At 59.3% G+C, this 19,282-nt stretch overlaps 1 protein-coding gene across 3 annotated transcripts; it reads right to left on the minus strand.

The window, feature by feature from the left end:
* AFAP1L1 (actin filament associated protein 1 like 1) lies at nucleotides 38–18,326 on the minus strand. 3 transcript variants are annotated; one of them, XM_021410584.1, is made up of 19 exons: nucleotides 18,213–18,326; nucleotides 8,232–8,360; nucleotides 8,014–8,097; nucleotides 7,664–7,761; nucleotides 7,426–7,537; nucleotides 7,038–7,136; nucleotides 6,430–6,641; nucleotides 5,904–6,083; nucleotides 5,208–5,294; nucleotides 4,891–4,984; nucleotides 4,646–4,798; nucleotides 4,297–4,508; nucleotides 3,503–3,648; nucleotides 2,860–2,938; nucleotides 2,626–2,740; nucleotides 2,258–2,422; nucleotides 1,849–2,027; nucleotides 1,496–1,624; nucleotides 38–1,107 (listed from the first exon to the last, which is right to left on the minus strand). In XM_021410584.1, the coding sequence occupies exons 1-19, from the start codon at nucleotides 18,226–18,228 to the stop codon at nucleotides 1,084–1,086; spliced, it is 2,313 nt and encodes a 770-aa protein (XP_021266259.1). In that variant the 5' UTR covers nucleotides 18,229–18,326; the 3' UTR covers nucleotides 38–1,083. The 3 variants fall into 3 exon arrangements, with proteins under 3 accessions (XP_021266259.1, XP_021266260.1, XP_021266261.1); XM_021410585.1 differs by lacking the exon at nucleotides 7,038–7,136; XM_021410586.1 differs by lacking the exon at nucleotides 18,213–18,326 and having other exon boundaries at nucleotides 7,038–7,176.

Consider the following 19,282-nt stretch of genomic DNA (forward strand, 5'->3'; position numbering starts at 1 on the left):
CTCATTCCTCCTTTCTGTTCCAGTCCCCTCACTTGAAAGCAGTTTTTATTTTTTTTATTTTCAAACTTCCCCTTGCTCCATGTTGACGACATGCTTTGGCAAACTCTGTGTCCCTGGCCCCTCTGCTCCCCTGAAAGCCAGCACAGGGCTGGGGCAGGGGCAGTCAGGCCACCTCCAGCCTCAGCTCTCGGCAGCACTTGTGTGCTGCTCAGTAAGGTCAGAAGGTGCCTGCTGTTAATTTGCTGATGCTTGAGCTTTGTTCCAAAGGAAGCAAATGTGCCTGGAGGACAAGAAGGAGGCACTGGGCGAGGGCACGCAGCTGAGGCACAGTGAGCCAGAGGCACGAAGAACCCTGAGATGAGACCCCATGGAGCTGAGAGCAGTGGGAAGGGTGAACTATGGGTATTTCTGAAGGATCAGGTCCTGAGCTCATGAACCCCAACGTCCAGGCAGCCACAAATCCCCAAAGAATCCACAGTCACTTTGGAAAACGTTAGCCAGGCCTCCAGTATCCCCGGGGTGGAACATGGATCCCGATAAAGCAGAGCATCTGATGGCTGCATCAGTCCCACGTGCTGTCCATGTCACACAGGTACATGCTTTGTGCCAAGCACCTGGCCATGTGGGAGGCCCCCCCCCCCCAGAGATTGGTTTCCCAGTAGTATGTGACCTTGACTGCCAAAGGACTCCTGTTCCCCACCCGCCTCCCAAATCACAGAATCACAGAATGGCTTAGGTTGGAGGGGACCATAAAGGTCCTCTTATTCCAACCCCCCTGCCATGGGCAGGGTTGCCAACCACTAGATCAGGCTGCCCAGGATCCCATCCCACCTGGCCTTGAATGCCTCCACAGATGGGGCATCCACAGCTTCTCTGGGCAGCCTGTTCCAGCACCTCACCACCCGCTGCGTAAATCCCCTCCCGCTCCCTTCCCCACAGTTCATAGTGTTGCCCATGTGGCAGGCGCTGTAGCAGAGGGGCAAGGGAGGGCACTTCTCCCCATGCCTGGGAGAAAGGGGCCTTGTAGCTCCTCAGTGGGCCACAGTGTCCAGTGGGGCCTGGCAGGTATTCCCACAGCCTGGTTTAAGTCTGCTTCTTTTCCCATTCCTGCAAAAGAAAAAAAAGAGGGGGATGAGGAGACATCAGAAGTTGGAAGAGAGAACACTGAGCCCTTTGAGGGCCTCCCTCCCTGCTGGGGGCTTTGGACCACAACAGCATCTCCAAAGGCTGGTGAGTGCTGCCCTGGGCATTGAAGAGGTGGTACTTTCACTGCTGCCCACCCAGCCCTGGGCCCCTGAAATCTCCTGCAAGCTGGGCTCATGCCAGCAGCCAGTGCCACTGAAGGGGACCAGCCCAGCTGCAACCTGGGCAGCATCCCTTGTGTTTGGAGTAAGGAGCATCCAGAATCCCTCAAATTCTTGGCCAAGTATGGGGACAGGATGAAAAACTGAGATTTCCTTGGGGGCCAGAGAGGAGAGGAGGAGTGAAGCAACACCTTGGCCTTCCGCAGCACGTTTCCCTTGTTGGCAGGAAGGATGGAGGGACTTCTCTTTCTCAGTTCAGCTGCACTGTTAACGGGAACCAAGTGCTCAGGGGGGCTCCCATTTGGTTTGTTTGTAGCTTCCTGTGGAAAAGAGGGAGAATAAGAAGGATTTACGAAACCTAGGGAGCAGGGAGTGCCAGGAAAGCACAAGCTGTCACGAAGTCAAAGTTGACGTCAATGCTTTGCTTCCCACCTCTAACCACAGTGTGACAAAGATCAGGGGTGTTCCCTCATCCCCACATGCTGCTAGCCCCACCCAAACCCCTTTGCTGGTGCCAGAGAAGCAAGGAAGAAGAGGTGCGTACCCCGTTCTCAGCCTTGCTGGTCACAGCCAGCCCCAGGGCCGGCCCTCCCGCCAAGGACTGCTTCAGCTGCTCCTTCACTTCGCTCAGCTGAAGCTCCAGGTCGACGCGGCGCTCCTCCTTCTGCCGGCACTGCTCCTCCAGCAAAGCCACACGCTGCTCCAGGTCCTGCAGCTTCACTCCTGATCACACAAGTGCCCGGTTCAGTGGCTGAGGCTGCAGGGACTGGGCAGCCATCCATCCTCTTGGGTATTGACACTAGATGGGGCTGCTGGCCCAGCAGTGGGCTGCAGCCAAGCCTGAGCATGGTCACAAGTGCCACGGCCACGCTGCCAGCCCTGCATTCCCATCCCAGCCCTTCCCACCGTACCCAGGAGCCTTCGAGCATCCCCAGCCACAGAGTGCAACCTACCTGAGCTGTTTTTCATGGCTTCCCGCAGCTCCCTCCTCTCTTTCCGCAGCAGCACCAGCTCACTGCGGATTGCTGCTTTTTCCTTCTCCAGCTTATCCTTCTCTGTCAGAAACCGCCTGGCATCCTCCTCAGCCCGGTTCTTCCCATACCTGTACTGGTTGGCATCTGCATGCACAAGGAGAGCCGCCCATCACGATGGTTCCAGCCTAAGAAAGCCCCACCTGAGCCCAACCCGAGCTGCAGGGACACCTCCCATCGTCCCACTGGGTTGGCACAGCTCAACCTAGGGCCCCCTGGTGGGAGCAGCCTCCACCCAGAGGCCGGGGGCTTCCCCCACTCTGAGGTCCCCCTCACAGAACCCCACTCACTTGATGCGTGCCTCTTCACTTTGATCTGTGGGTCCACTCGCCGTGACTTCTCGCTGCAGGAGGAGGCATGGCGCTTCACCTGGGCTCCTGCTGGCCGCACTGACTCTTCCTCAGCCTGCGGTGGGGACAGGAGAACATACTGAAACACCTGTGGGGCTGCCACAACCCACCAAGGCTCCCCAGGACACCTCCTCCACAGTGGTGGGACACGGTGAGGCCCTGAGTCACTCTCACCTGAACCTTCTCATAGGGGACATCATCGTACACCACGCGGGAGGAGTCAGGCCGGGTGTCCTGGGAGCTGCTGGCCCACCTGTGGGACGAGGGATGGGTGTGCCATGGGCTTCCTTTCCAGGACATCCCTGCCAGCCCCACAACGGGCTCCTAGATCTCACTGCTCTCCCAGCCCTGGGTAGGGACACAGCTTTGCTTTTGAGTGCTCACCCTGCTCTACCCAAGCACACAAGGTCCTTCATCAGCATTGCTAAAGAGTCATACAATCATAGAATCATAAAATGGCTTGGGTTGGAAGAGACCTCAGAAATCATCTTATTCCAAATCCCCTGCCATGGGTAGGGTTACCAACCATGGGTAGGGCTGCCAACTACTAAACCAGGCACTAGGTCAGGTTGCCCAGGGCCCCATCCAACCTGACCTTGAATGGGGCACCCACAACTTCTCAAAAAGCACCTTCTAATTCCAGTCCCGCCCAAGGGAAGCGGCCCTGCTGTGGGACATGCCAACCTATGGGATGTCCCTTCTCTCCCCTGGGATCTTAAGCAAACCCTGTCCCAGTCCATGCCCCTACCCAGGAGCCCAGGATGAGGCCCACCATCCCACCCCATCATGGCCCAGCACAGCAGGAGGAAAGCCTTACAGGTAGGAGTGCCTCACGGCTGTCACAATGTTAGCAATCGTCTCCACATCCACATAGTCATAGTGCAAGGCCTCTGGTGCTGTCTGGGAGCCTGTCTCCACCAAGAGAAGGCCCAGCCAGCGGCCCAGGTCTTCTGAGCAGCTTGCCTGCAGAGAGAGAAGGGGCTGGGCAGCATGCCTGGCTTCAAGTGACCCTCACAGCCCACCAGTACCCCCAGTGCAAGGAGAAAAGGGGTGTGGAAGTCCTCACCCTCACTCCTACCCCCCAGCACAAAGCCCCACTGCAGGGAAGGGCCCTTTGGTGCAAAGCACATGTGCAAGGTTTAGGAGGATTGAAGAGAAAGCACATGTGCATTCCTGAGCCCCCAGCAAGCTGCCCACTTCAGCCCTTCTGGCCTCCTCCGTGCACATCCATGCACCATAATGGTACCTTGGGCTTCATGAGAGTGCACAGGAGGGGAAAGCAAGGCACTGTGTGCTGGCTTCTGAAAGGGTTGATCTTATCCTAATAAAAGCCCAAACAGCAAGTGAAGGTTTCAGCTGGGTGAACTTGGGACAGAGGAGCATTGGTAGCACTCTAATGGGGCTGAGCATCTCTAGATTGGGTTCCATCCAAAGGATGGTGTTTTAGGGGACACATTGGTGATTTAGTGGGCATAGCAATGATGGATTGACAGTTGGACTAGATGATCCTAGAAGTCTTTTTCAACCTTGATGATCCTATGATTCCAAGGTGCCCCCTAGCATGACAGTCCCCCCAGGAATATCCCCAGGGAGGTGGTGTGCCCTGCTCACCTCCAGCGCGGCCACCTCCTGCCCATTGCGCAGGATACGGAATGCGAAGGGGTGCTTGGGGCCCAGGCCTGGGACCACCTCACAGCCCCGGAGGTTGATGGCATTGACGTGGGTGCGCAGGTCGGTGCGGTCCTTGTGGAAGTAGAGGGTGTTGGCCTTGAGGCGGCACCAGCGCTCTTTCCAGCACTGGTTGACCAGGACGCTGAGGTAGCCTGGGGACAGAAGAGTCTCAGCACCACTTTGGAGCCTTAAGGAGTGCCCCAGTTCTCCATGAGCTCAATGGGAGCTCCCACCCCACAGCCCCTCAGAAGGGAACTCAGGACCCATTTCTGCCCCTAGCCCCACGAACCGCAGCATGGGATATCCTCCTCAGTGGAGGAGGTCTGCGTGTCCTCGGGGGAAGGCTTCTTCTTGGAGAAGCTGATGATCCTGGTGATCTTCTTCCCTGCCGCCCGGCTCACTGAGCCCTTCAGGTCAGCCAAGCCACTCTTCTTGCCTTTCCCTGGAAGAGAACAGCCCTGATAGCCCCCATCACCCATGGCAGTGTCCCTGTTCAATGGGCCAGGAGGACATCTCATCTCGCCAGGGCCATACCGTACTCGCAGAGCTCTCTGCGGGCCATGGGGGAGCAGGTCTCACCCGTCGCCACACTGTCCGAGTCAGAGGTGTGCTTCTCCTGTGACAGCCTCTGTGGGGACCAGCAGGGCAAGTGCCAGTTCAGCAGCATCCCTCTGCCCAGCCCCAAGCAATGACCACGCTTGGGCTTTGTCCCTCCAGCACAGGACTGGAACATGCGCCCTGTGCTGGGAGCCGGTTGGCCCTGCAGTCCTGCTGCGAGGATGGAAGGTCACCAGCCCCACACAGCACTTGGGCAGGACCCTGTCCCCCCAGCCACAGCCAGAAAACATCACCTTATCCAGGTCCTTCTTGCAGGGCATCACTGGGGACGTGGGGACTTCCATCCCGCTCACTCCTGCACTGCTTGCTTCCTTTATCACCTGCAGAGAAAGGCCTCTGAGCAGCCCTTCATAATGGGCTGGGGACCAAGGCAACTGTCTCCACACTGCCAAGCTCCCATTGCACAGCCCAAGTCCAGCTGGCCACGGTGGTCTCTGCAGCACCCAGCTCTACTGTCCACCACAAGCCCTGCTTGGGGCACAAATCGTGCTTGCCTGTGGCCCCTTCCAAACAACAACTGCTGTTGAGATGCATGGTCAGAGGGTTGGACGTGAGGGAGCTGGGAGCTGCACAACCACGCTGCCAGCACTACACACCCCACTGTCCCCTATGTCACAGTTCCCGCAGGAGAGGTAGCACAGCCCCTTTCTCAGCCCAGGGCTCACAGCAGAGATGGCCCCTTCCCTGCCTCCCACACCCAGAACAAAGGCAGGAAAGGGTCATGAGGAAGAGGAGGGAGTGAGCAAACATCCCCACTCCACTCCCTGGTGAGGAGCTCAGGCTATCAGCACAGGAGCCGCCCAGGGCTTGGGAAGCAGCTAGCCAGCCGTCCTCACGGCTGATAAGAGCCACAGGAAAGCCCCCTTCCCCTTCTCCTTCCCCAGGGCAGCCAGAGGAAGGCTGTGAGCAAGGAGGAGGCAGCAGTCTACCTTCAGCCATTCCTCGGCCTGCTCCTTGCTCTGCACAGCCAGCACCAGTGCCTCAGCCCCAGGCAATGAGAAGCGCAGCTCGTGCTTCTTGCGTCGCCCATCCTTGGGGATGTAGATGACGTTGCAGGTGCCAAGGGGCACTTCCACGTGTGGCTGCCGGTCCTTGGAGCTTTTGTAGCACTGGGAGAAGCAAAAGGAACCACTCAGGACTCAGCTGGTGCCGCTGCCATGCCCAGGATGGTGGGTAGAGGTGGGCAACCCTGCAGCCACTGGCACAGGTGGAGGTGGCTGTCTCTGCTACACAGAGACTCAACAATACAAGGGCTGGAGGATGCCCTCTCCCTTTCCTTCACCAGCCAAGGGACCCCAAGAGCAAGAATCCCTTTGTTTGCATGCAAGGGAAGCAGCAGCAACCCCTGCACGTGCTGCAGAGTAGTCACAGTCTTGGAGCAGGGTTTGCTGACCTCCCCCTAGCCCACCTGCAGATCTCTGCCCACCCCTGGTGCCCCACCAGCACTGAGCTCACCAGCAGTTTGCCATCCCGTATGATGGTGAGCTGCTTGGCCCACTGCCCAAAGCGCTTCTTGCGCAACAAGAAAGCGCAAATCCTGCAGTCCTTCACCAGGTTCATGGAGGCTTCTTCTGACGGCCACTGGTGTGTCAGCTGCTGGCCTTTACCCTCCTCCTCCTCTTCGTCGTAAGATTCATAGGAGCTGCTCATGGCATCTGAGTCGTTGTCTGGAAGGAAGCACGTGTGTCACCCCACACGGATGGAGCGGCTCCATGTCCTGCTCGGAAAGCAGCACTGCTTTGACCCCAACTACTCCCATTTCCCCCATTTCCCCTCCGCATCACTCATGATGCTTGCAGGCCAACAGCCAGTCCCAGGCATGCCTGTCCAAACCCCGGGGCTGGCTTGTTTCTTTGCAAGCCTCACACTTTTAAAGGCTCCTGGTGCAAGCAGAGAGGAGCAGGTCAGGAAAGCTCAGTGCCTCCCCTTCTTCTGGCACCACAGCCAGGCACAGCCACACTGCACCTTCAGCACTTGGCAACTGTCAACTTTGCTTGAGCCCACGTCTCATGCCCACTTTGCTGAAGCTCTTCCCTGCCTGGTGAGGACACCCAGGTACCTACAAGAGTTCTTCTGCTCCCCGTTCATCCTGGTGACGGGGTAGTTGCTGTCTGCATCCTCATAGTAGCCATCCATGATGGAGTTGGGGGGGCTGGAGCTGTCTGCGGGGGAAGCAGAGGACGGCCAGGGCTGTGGGTAAGCCTGCAGTTGGGCAGAGCAATGCGCACCTGCTGCGAGCGTACACAGACACCGAGGCTGTCACCTCTGCTTACTGCCCCCTCCCCACCAAGGAGCAAACAGCCCCGTGCAAAGCAGCATGGTGGGATGGGATGAGATGGGATGGGAAACAAGTGGGTACAGTGCAGTGCGGGTGGCTTCCTTCCCCAGGAGGGTCTGGCTCTGCCTGTTCAGCTGTGGGGCAGGTGGGATGTGGCTGGGAGCAGGACTCACTGCGGGAGGTGATGTACTCGGGGGCTTTGCCCGGGCCCAAAGGCAGCGCTTCCTCATAGTAATCCTCAGGTGGAGGGGTGGTGGGCAGCGGCGGAGGGGGGTCTGCAGGAACCTATGGCAGAAACACCAGGGAATGAGAGACCATGCATGCCCGAGGGGCCAGCAGGCAATCTGGTGTGAGCAGGACCCGGCCACATCCTCGTGCTGGTGCAGAGAGTTCAGAGTTATCAGGACATACACTCTTTGCTGGCTGGCTCCTCGCGAGCTCCACACCGATGCTGTCACCGGTATCCCCATCATCTTCCTGCATGTCCCGGAGATCCCGCAGGTCACAGTCTGGATTGGGAGCAAGCGATGAGGGTGAGGGAATAGCAAGACCCTAGAGCTGGGCATCCATGTCCACAGGGAGCCCCCAGGCCAAGGGCATGGCTGTGGGGCAGCAGGAACAGGAGCCCAGGATGATAACGCCCTCCCCAGGCACAAGGACACAGCTTCAGCCTCCCGCCTTGAGAGCCCCATGGCCAGCTGGGACCCCAGCCCAGCACCTGATGGTGAGACCCAGCACCACCCTGGGATGGTCCCACCTACCAAACTCCTCGAAGAGAGATTCCACAAAGCTGGTGCCATTGCTCAGGGAGGCCGTGTTCACATACATGAAGTCTGCGTCCTTCCCTGGGAATGAGGAGGGAAGCTCAGCCTGGAGCTGGACAGCATGGCCAGGTGGGCACCAGCACATCTTCCCTCCCAGACATGCCAACTCATGGCCACAGAGCAGGCTGGGGACATAGTGGCAGCGGGACACTGACCTGAGGGTGGCTGCAGCTTCTGCAGGATGGAAGACACGGCCACCTTCTTCTCCTGGGCTGTAGCGCTCAGGTACTCGTGGTCCAGTAGCTTCAGCAGGATGCTGAGCTCTGGCAGGAGCTGGTCTAGTACTGGGGGAAGCAGAGAAAAGCCCATGAATGTGGTGGTGTCAGGATGCTGGGCTTCACCCACAGCCCCTCTGTACGTGGGGAAGGGCACAAGGAGCAGAGACTCAGCAGCAGAGGCAGTTGGGACAACAAGGGCACATGGGAGGCATGGGACACTTTCCAAGACAGCCCAGTGCTCTTGCATATTTTGATCCAGCTTTTGGCTCAAAACTGTGACAAGCACAGGAACTGCATCAAACTTTGCCTTGAGAACATTCTCCCCCTCATCACAGCCAGGCATGAAATGCACAGGGGCGACACCGGAGGTGCTGAAATAAATGTGCAAAAAGATTATGAGAAGGCAGAAAGGGCTGTGACACATGGAAGACCCTGGTGGGGTTGAGAGCCTAGGCTGGGCTCGGGGCTGTCTGCCAAGTGCACACGTGCTCCTTCTGCACACACCCACATGCAGACGCTGGGATGCAGCCTGCGGGAGGAAACTTGAGCTTGCTGGACTGCTATCAAAGTGCTCAGCATGTGAATGTTTCCATGCAGATAACACTACACCTCTGTCCCACCTACAGTGTATCACGGCTGCTGGAGCTCCTTCCCTGGGATACGGCACCTGATGCAGCAGCACACCTGCTGTGTGCTGCTGCAAGGCTGCACCCATGTGAAACACAACTCCAGGTGCTTGAATTTCAGAGCAGAGTTACAGAAAAAATGAATCACTTAATATCTGGAGTATTTGGCATGCTGGTGAGGAAGGAAGAGAAGGCATTGCCACGCAGCACCCCTGCTGCAGGCACAGTGCTGGAGAGCAGCCGATGAGCAAAAGGGCTCTGAGCATGCCTCAGTGTGCCCGTACCACCTGCAGAACACCTCTTGCTCAGCCCATGACCAGAGGCAGAGCCCTGCTGGTAGTCAGAGCCCCAGAACAGAGCTGAGATGGGCTCCTCAGCTGCTCCAGCGACCAGCTCCCAGGCTGCTTTCCTGAGCTCTGAGCAGAACAAAGCTGGAGACAAACCCCAGCTCCTGTATTATGTGAGTAGCACCTGCAGCATCCAGCACCTGAGACAGCCCAGCTCTGAGAGGCCCAGCTCAGGACTCCAACAAACCTGTGGCTCTGGAGGCTATTGACACTGGGGGAAAAGAACAACCATTTCTTTCAGTGCAAGTGTGAGCGAGATCTTGGCAGCAACTGGACATCATCACAGCACAGCTGGGGCGGCCCTGCAGCTGGCTGCGGGTCTGCAGGGACAGGGGAGAGTCCAGAGGGGACCACAGTGGCAACTGGGACGTGCTGAGTGATGGGGTGCTTGAAAAGCAGAGCGCATGCCCCGTGGACAGAGCACACAGCTGCTGGGCACACTGCTGGACCTGTCACTTTTCTGCAGGGACACAGCGGTGGTGCTTGGAGGAAGGACTGTGCCCCACAGCCGCGGGGCAATGCAGAGCGAGGCGGCAGTGAGGGGATGTTTCCCAGGGCGAGCGAAACATCCCCTCAGCCAAAGGGGAGCCCAACGTGAGCGAGCTGATGCTGATCAGTGCCCAGCCAAGGCAATCCCCCCAGGCAAGGGGACAGCGTGCCTGCCTCCAAAGCACCGCTCCCCAGGACACGGGGCAGGATGCAGCTCACATCCTGCTGCCTCTGCCGATGGCCTTCTATCTTCACAGAACTTCTGCTTCCTCCTCCTCCCCAGTGCCAAGCCAAACACCAGCACAGCCCTTCGGCATGGCTCTGCCAGCACCCATCTCCCACAGGCAGACCCCAAGGAGGGCAGCGAGCAGCAGTGGGAGTGGGCAGCATCCCCCCACCCATGGAGGAGGAGAGGGCGGCACAGTGGGACCGAGGCTGTTGCTTGAGCTCTGGAGATGGAAAAGCAGCACACAGCACATAGATGAGTGGGTGCTCAGCTCCCAGTGCTTTCCCTTTCCACCAAGGAATGGGAGAGGGGCAGACATTCCCAGGATGCACGCAGAATGGTGCACTGGTGGGGTGGAAACACATTGCCAGGTGAGACATCCTCCTCTGGCTGGCCAGGATCCAGCTGCAGGGCTTGGCAGGGCGCTGGGCTAGTGAGGAAGCAGCTGGGAAGAAAAGCAAGATGTCCTGCCATTGCTTGGGGAGACACTTACCCACTCCCTGCCCCAGCTCAGCAGATGAGGACCATGCCCTATGCCACCCAGCACACTGCAGCCCACGGTGCGTCCCCCAGGACATCTCCCATCACAGCTCCCAGACCCCTGTCAGGGCACCAGACCAGCTGACGGCCAAAGGGCCACAGAGCAGGCAGCGCCTCGGCCAACGGGTGCTCAAAGCAGAGCAATGAAGGCTCCTTTGTTCCTCCCCAGCTGAGCTGTCCCCTGCATCTCCCTTGTTACAGCTGCCCCTGGAGCAGAGGAGGGGTGGGGGGGTGAGCCGCTCAAAGGGGCCTTGATCTGCAGCGAGTGCACAGAGCAGAGCCCGCGCCTGGGGGAGCGGAGGGAGGGAAGAAATTAATTTCCTGCACTTGTTCGGCTCCCAGCCCACAGGAGGTTAATGAGGCGGCTGCAGGAAGCCAGGGGAGACTGCCCACGGGTCACTGCACGGATGGCACAGGAAGGGGCTTGGTGCCTGGTGCCAGCACACTGCCCGCTCTTGGGCGAGCAGGGGCACGAGACACAGAGAGCCCAGCCCGCGTCCCCTACTGCCAAGCAGCACTGCAGACACAGGGTCACACCTGCTGGGTGCTGCTGGGGCTTCTCCTGCAGCCCAAACACTATGAGCCCACTTCTTTGTGCTGGGTGCAGGCATCCCAGTACAGGGAGCCTTGCAATGGCGACGCGCTTCTCTCCACATCTGCTGCAGCACGGATGGGAAGATGTCAGAGGTCCCCATGCCTGGGAAGACTGGGAGCTATGGAGGCAGATGGCTTTAGCATGAGCTAAGCTGGGCTGGATGGGATGGAGAGGACACAGGGCAGCACTCCTGGGACAGAAGATCTGGGGACCGGCACAAGGAATGATGCTCAAAACAGCACCTGGATGCTGCTGCTGCTCAGGACAGCAGTCAGTGCTTGCTCTGCACCCCAGTACATCCCACAAACAGCATCAAGCAGGGTGCCCCTCTCCACAGCAGCACCCCACACCACTCCCCACCTCGTGCCCAGGCCAGCTCTATTCTTAGACCCCGTGAGTACATTCCTCTTGGGAACCCATGTCCTCTGGATTGGAGATAAGGCTCTGGGTGCAGCTGCCGAGCATGTCCCCTCCTCTCAGCCTCTGTTTGGTCACAGGAGCAAGCAGCAGCTCTTACTCCAACAACCTGCAGGGAGGTGGAGGAGGAGGTGGAGGAGGAGGTGGAAGAGAAGGAAGGGGAAGAAGAGGCTCCAGCCAAGCTAACACAGCAGTTTCCGTGTGCATGGACTGGCTGTCGCAGAGGCAGAGATAAGACCATGCACGTGCGGCTGCAAAGCAGAGCTGGTTGGCAACCACAGCCCAAGGGAGCTCGGAGGAGGGGGAACAGTTCCAGGGAGCAGCACTGCCACATCACTGCAGGGACATGGCCCGTGGCTCTGTTGTCCCCCCCAGGCCCCGCTGCGCTTCCTCCCGCACCAGGTGGAGGCGAGGGACGAGGGGGGCCGGGGGAAATCGGATGCTGGGAGTGACGGCCATTGTTTGTAGCTAAAATAAAAACCGAGCAAAAATAAATCCTTCCTGTTGGCGTGGGCAGGGCCCCAGGATGCTCTGCCTGCGAAGGAGCACTGCTTGGAGTCGCCACCGGCAGTAAACAGATGTTTATAGCTCCAGGGATGCCATAAATAAGTGGGGTGTGGGCAGGGAGCTGAGGCAGCACCTGAGGACGGTGGCACCGGGCACCCAGAGGAGCTCTGCGGGAAGGAAGGCTGAAGCCTCCCAGCCCGGTGCTTGGGGGCCATTCCCTTTCCCACAGGGGCTGTTTCCATGGGCAGGAGGCAGGCGCACGGCTCCCACCGTTGTTCCTCCGCATCCATGCTGCCCAAGGCCCTGCAGCTTCTCGGCACCCGGTGGGCACAGAGTGAGCTGCACTGGGCTGGCAGCAAGGAGAGCCTGGAAAGTCCCCTCCTGTCTGAGTGCATACCCAGCAACTTGGCACGCTGCAGCACAGAGGGTTTAAGAGAAAAGCAAGCCATTAATTATCACACTCATGCTCTGGAAACATCCCATAACAGTGGAAGATTTGCTCAGGGGCTGCTTGATGCCCATGAATCATCTCCTCCCTGAAAACAAGGGCCCCTTGAGAGGGGTGGGTGGGGGCAGTGCCTCCACTTCCAGCTCTGGCAGCCAGAGCCTGAGCGCTTCGGGCTCCTCCTGTGCCCCCCACCCCCCTCTCCACCCACCCCCATAGCCATTAACCCCCACCCCAGGGCAGGTGTCCCCAGCTCAGGGGCTGCAGCATCCCCAGCACTGCAGAGCATAGGTGGCTCACACCTCCTGAGAGCCTGTTGCACCACAGGCAGCAGAGACCTGCAGCCCCCTGTGGGGCCAGGCTGCATCGGGCAGGGCAGGGGCACACATCTTCTGGGGAGTTCATCAACGCAACATTGCAGTATTTAATATCCTCAGCTGATAGCCTTGGAAAATTAGCCCTGGGAGCTGAACGTGCAGCGTGCTTGCTCAAGGGGACAGCAGGTCCCTACCGGCAGAGCCACCGCTGCATTCTCATCTTACAGCAAGGAGCCCACAGCCTGCTGCCCTCTGCCCTGCTCCAGCACTGGGACCAGGGGAGAGAGAGACCAGGGAGATAAAGCAGCCAGGGAATGCTTTGCCCTTGGAAACGTGCACCCCGGGCGCTCGGGGCTGTGCTGACCACCGGCACACGTTTGCTGCTGCTGTTTTCAGCACGGCTCAAGCCAAGGGCCCTGTGCCTGGTCCAGCTATGTGCCAGCAGCGGCTCTCTCCCTGCTATAAATAGCTCTACTGAAAGCCTTATCTGGCAGCCCTGCTCTCAGCGACCCCAGAAGCCAGCAGCTGAGCTGTGATCCCAGCCCGGAGGGAGCTCAGAGCCGTCCTCCAACCACGCTCTGCCTGAGCCCCTTGCCTCACCCCCCTCCCCCCCTGCCCCCTACACCGTCCCCACAGGGCTTGCACCACACCATGAGCCTGAGCTGCGCAGGCAATAATTAACAGGGGGCTGATTAAATCACCCCCAACCACCTCCTGCAACTGAGGCAGATAAGGACCCTTTGGTGCCCCATGCTGGGGCTGCTGCTTGGGAGCTGCCCCCTGTGCTGACATTTCTCCATCTCCTGGAGAAGACTGTGGAGGTTTGTTCTAGCTCACGAAAAGCAAACTTTCCCCCTCTGAAATGATGAGGCTGCAGCTGCCCTGACCCCAGAGTAGGGGATGGTTTCTGCATCGCCTTCTTTTACTGCTGAGTGAAGCAAGAAGCTGAGCAAACAAAGGTGCAGGGACACGGCGAAGCCTCTGGGTGAGGATTCCCTGAGCCCGGCGCTCCCCGAGCCCAGGCACAGCCCAGTGCCATGGACACAACTCTGTGAGCACATGGGGCTGCACTCAGCGACATTTCAGCAATCAGTGTGATGCTCTGCAGGGAGCCTGGGAGCAGGGAGCGGGGCTGGGTTGATAAGAGCTGCTGGCTGAGAACGTGTTTAAGTAATGAAAGGAAAAGAGAGGTTTGAGATGCCCTTTTAAAGGAATAGTCGGGCAGGGGCAAGACCTGCTGAGCAATGTATAAAAACAAGCTTCAGGCAGAGGAGAGATGTTAGGATTAGCCAGAACCCAGAATAAACTCTGCTTTTTCCAAGTAAAATTTTGGCGTCGGCCTCTTCAAAACCAGCCCTGCAGCAGCAGAGACAGCAGGATGCTGCTGTGCCCCCACACTGGGAGAGGCCCCAGCAGTGGGACAGAGCAGCACTGGGTAGCTGCAGGCACTGCCAGGTGTCCACCCTGCATGCAGGTGACACGATAGGCACTTCCCGAATGGGCATCCCAGTCCTACGGATGGATGGAAGCTTTCTGTGCCCCATACAGCAGATGTGTCTCTTATAGGAAAAATCCCACAGGGCTGTTGTGTACAGGAGGACACAGGATCCTCCCCTAGCAGGGAGCGGGCAAGGGGGGCACAAGATCTGCAGGAACAGGATGGATGGAGAATCAGCCAGAGCCAGCTTTGCTTCTCCGAATGCATCCAGCCACGCTGCATGATGGGGATACCTTTCTGGAAGTGGTGGGATGAGAAAACATCAGCAGGGGTAGAAAAAATCCCACAGGGGCAAAATCGCTGTGAAGTCAGCACCCCAGAGCCAGCCCTGCCCAGCCCTGTGGGGTGGCACAGGGATGTGCCGGATGCAGCGGGGGCACCCATAGGGTCTGTGCACTTCGGGGGCTGGGGCTGTGCTGCCGGAGCATCCTCGAGGGCAGGATAAGCGTGTTTGCTCAGCTGAGAACAGCCCTTCCGTTTCCTTCCATTGGCGAGCATCAGGTGCAGCGGCAAGGCCACCAGCCTACAGCATTTCCTACCAGCTTAACCCCTTCAGGGCAGGAGCGGAGCCAGGACAGCCGGTGTGGTGTGGAGGGAACGCTGAGCCCAAGCACATGGGGCAGTGCAACTGCCCTGCTGAGTGCTGATGGCTCCCATGGTGCAGGGGCTGGTTCACCCTACCTGCTTTTAGCTTCAGCACACAAAAGCCAGCTATCAAACCTGTTCCTACACATCTCCTATTCCTGGCTCTGCCTTGTACAACCTCAGTTTCCCAACGCATAAGATGACACTGGGATTGTGTCAAATGAAAGGCTGAACCTGCCGGACAACGAGACACAAAGGGGCTGCTCCGCCATCAGCGTGTCTGGTGGGTTAAATGTTCAAAAACACCCAGGAGAAAACCACAGCCACCGCTCGGGCTGCTCCTCACACACCTCCCTGCAGCTCTCCTGCTAATTGCCAGCGATCAGAGCACACAGCGGCGCCCAGACCTCGCTCCTATCGCTTCCAGGATCACATGCACGTAAAACCCACTTCAAAAAAAAAAAAAAAAGAAAAGAAAAGAAAAAAGATTTTGAGCATAGAAACTCCTCCCAGCAAAGATTTGCGCTCATTCCAAACTGTTACGAAATGCCAGCGCTTTCCTCTGCCTGCCAAAAGCCCTCCTTTGATGAGATGAGAGCCATTATCAGAAGCAAAAATCGAAGGGGCTGAAGAACCCAAGGCAGGCTCCATGGGGCGGGACCACAGAATCAGTGATTTTCATCCTTCTCCACCATGGAGGCTGCAGATCATTAGTGCAGAGGGACTGGAGCTCGCTGAATGCCACAGCTTTTGGCACCCGGGGGTGATGACAGCCGGGTGTTGTTGGCTGCGGCAGAGCCCGGGCTGCGGGTGGCAGGGCCCAGCACTATTCATCCTGGGGCTGGTGTGTGTGGCAGGGACAATGCAGAGCTCCTCAGGGATTTTCTGACCAAGCTGCTCAGGGAGAGGGACGTTTCATAGATGTTATGTAGAACCGGCAGTTTTGCCATTAATTTACATGGGGAAATGGTTCCTTCCACGCAGGAGGAGATACCTGTTCCTTTATCTGTGCCAGACTGGACTGGTGTAGGGAAGAGTTAAGGGATTAGGACGTGAGTCTGGGATGTCAGAAACCACTTCAAGCCTCCACTTTGCAAAACTCTTATCTTGTGTCCCAGCAAGCTACTTGGCCACAGAACAACAGGCAAACACTGGGCCGAGCCCAGCTTTCACTCCCTGTTCTCCTCTACAAAGCCCTCCAACTGTTCAGGATGAGACAACTTCAAAACCTTATACAAAGCTTTCCTGGGATGGGATGAGGAGTGCCGGCCCTCCTGCAGGCAGCATTTTGGTGTATGCTGCATAGCACAGGGCACGTCAGCATGCAGCTCAGCACATTTCCACCGGAAAAAAGCACTTCCAGGTCAAGAGCAAGCGCTGGAAAGAGGCAGGTTTCCAGACAGCCCTGTGTGATAGGAGTCCCCGGAGCCACTGCCTGGAAGATGCTAACCCACCATGAGCCCACTGCTTCCCACCATGCTCAGCAGTCCCACCGCTGCTTGGGGCAATAACAGACTGCCTGCCTGGACCGGGGCAGCCCAGGGAGGGCTCATCCCTATTCCCTGGGCTATAAACAGGACCCCGCCGCCAGGCAGCTCAGCTTCCAGCGGAAGGAATGGCTGCAATGCGGGGGAGAGCTCGGCACTTGCCTGGTGCTAACAGCTGGCCCCAGAGCTCCTCGCCCCCTTCACCAGGCTGCATGCGGGGCTCAGGCAGCAGGTCAGGAATGAGCCCGGCTCCCTCCCTCCCAGCCCGATGCCTCCCCATTCCTGTGGGTGAGCTGGAGCCAAGTTTATCCCTGACACATCTCTGCTGGCTTCGCTGGATTTAGACCACAGATACGGTGCAAGATCAAAATTCTCGTGGCCCAAAAGGTCAGAGAAGAGTCATTAACGAGGAGAAGCAAGCACAGCCCAGCTGGAGCAAAGGCTCATGACATGGAGCATCCCCAAATCACAGGCACATCTATAGCTCTCCATCAGCACAGCCTGGAGTAGCTGCCAGAGAGCATGGAGAGGCCGTGGACTGGGTCAGAGGCCTCTCGTCCACCACAACTGCATCCCCTCTCTGCATAGCTACAGCCTCAGAGGGATCCAGAGGCTCTGGTGATGAGCAGGAGGGTCTGGAGGAGGTTTACATTAGCAAAGAGCGATCCGGGTGCCAACAGCCATTCATTACACGCACTGAAAACAAAGCAGCTAGCACCTCCACCACTACCATAGAAGGCACCTATGAGGGGGTAAAAGAAGTAGTGCAGCTCTGCCTCAGTGGGGAAACCCACGCCAAGTGGGGCATGCCAGGCAGTGGGGCAGTGAGCCTCCATGCAGCGGTCACACACAGGTACCTCTCCATGCACATCCTGTGCCACGCCTGGGCCCATCTCTACTAAGCCCCAGTCCGGGCTCAGCAGAGTGCCATCACCTCCCCACGATGGGGTCCCACAGCACTCAGCACCATCACGTGGCACAGGGAGCACTGCCCAGCAGCCACCCACCACAGCTGACATCGTCCCAGCAGCCTGCACAGCGAGACCCTGCTCTCCCCTTTGCCCATCAGTGAGGTCCTCTGGCCCTGGCACCACGTGTGTTTGACAACGCTTCCCCTCCTGCAGCAGCAGCCTCCTTCAGAGCCAGCACCGTGGGGCTGGCGGGCTGGGCGAGCTGCAAGGGGAGGTTGTCCCTGTCCCTGTCTCTGTCCATGTCCTCTCCTGTGATGCCAGGCAATGAGCTGCTCCGTGAGCACCGACGCTGCGTGCTGCATCCCCAGAGCCGAACTCCTCACATCACATTTCCACTGCGGAAACACCACCCCATCCTTCTCCATCGGGAAGGGGAACTCCTGACCCTCGAGTCTCACAGGTGCTGACCCCGAGCTGCGCACACACCGACTCTGCCCGTGTCCCCGGCACCATTAGCACTGCCGCGGCACCAACCAAGGCCGGGACCCGCGTGCTGCACGTCACCACCTGCTGCTGCGCAGCCCCGGGCAGCGCTCGGCAGTGACAGGCAGCACGGCCCCGCGCCTCCCGCAGCACCGCGCCTCACCGCACCTCCCCGCAGCGCAGGCACGGGGACGGGGCAGGTCCCTTTCGGTCCCGCTCCAACCCGGCAGCCCCGGGTGCCCGGTGCCACCGCCGCGGCGCGGAAACTCTTCCTCCCTTCAATCCCGGGACAACCACTTCCTCGACGAGCGCACCGAGCGCTCAGCCCCCGCCCGCCCGCCCGAACAACGCCAGCCCGCGTCCCGGCCGCAGGTGACAACACGCCCCGATCCCCGGCCCCTTCCCCCCGCAGCGCCCGGTGCCGCTGCCCGCGCCGCGCCCTCACCGCTCAGCCGGTCCATGGTCCGCACCGCGGGCAGCGGCGGCCGCCCCGGGAGGAGCGGACGGGCGAGTGGAGGAGCGGTGCCGGCGGTCCCGCAACGCCCCTCCCTCGGCGCGGGGCAGCCCCGGCCCCGCCCCGCCCTGAGCCGCGCCCGCCGGGTTGGTGCCCCCGCCCCGCCGGGTGCCGGCGGCTCCGGAGCCGGGGGCGGCCGGGGCTGTGTGCAGAGCTCGGTGCCTTGCCCCTGCCCCGGCGTCCTCACAGCTCTCCGGAGCCGCTCTGTCCTGGCGTCCCTCGGCTCTGCCTTGCTGCTGCCGCTGTGCCTCCACCAAGGACTGGGGGTTAGCTGCGAGCTGCGCTACGGGGCACCTGCACAGCGGGGCACCACTGAGCCAGCAGCCCCTTCTGGTCCACCCGCGCCCAGGCTGCAGCCCAGTCCTGCTCCCCCGGCGCACAGCCCCGCAGAGATGGTGCTCCCGTCCCTCCCTCCATTTGGGACGGAGCCCCAGTTCCCTCTCAAACCAAGGGGTCATCCCGGGCTGCAGGGCACAGCCAAAGCGGCACTGTGGGTTTGAGCACAGCGGCTGCTGTGAGGCCCCTGCTGCTCTCTGGGTCGCGGCAGCCACTCGGCACGTCCTGAGCGATGGCAGCCCGTGGGGGTGCTGCTGTCCCAGAGGTGTGTGCTGGGACTCTGCCCCTGTTCTGCTATCATGGCCGTGCTGGGAGTGGTGAGGAACAGTTACTTAATGCTCATCAAGTGCTTTGAAAAGTAAAAGCTCCTCAGTGATGTGGTATTATTATTATTATTATGAATTAACTGAAGCGCTGGCCCCTGCAGGTTTTATCTCTGACACTGCTGCTGGAAGTTCCTCGTAGCCCCAGACAGCCGAGCTTGATTTAGGAAGCTGTAGTTTATACGGGTGAAATCATTACAAACCCAATTGGCTCATTACTGCTGCACTAAAGCCGACAGCAGCGATTACCGGTGCGCTGGCACCACGTCCCCTCCCAGCCCCAGCACACGGCACAGAGCTCCCAGAGCTGTGGCTGCCGCAGGGGTCAGCCCTGGCAGCACC

The sequence above is a fragment of the Numida meleagris genome, chromosome 12, assembly GCF_002078875.1.
Source record: "Numida meleagris isolate 19003 breed g44 Domestic line chromosome 12, NumMel1.0, whole genome shotgun sequence".
Lineage (NCBI taxonomy): Eukaryota > Metazoa > Chordata > Aves > Galliformes > Numididae > Numida > Numida meleagris.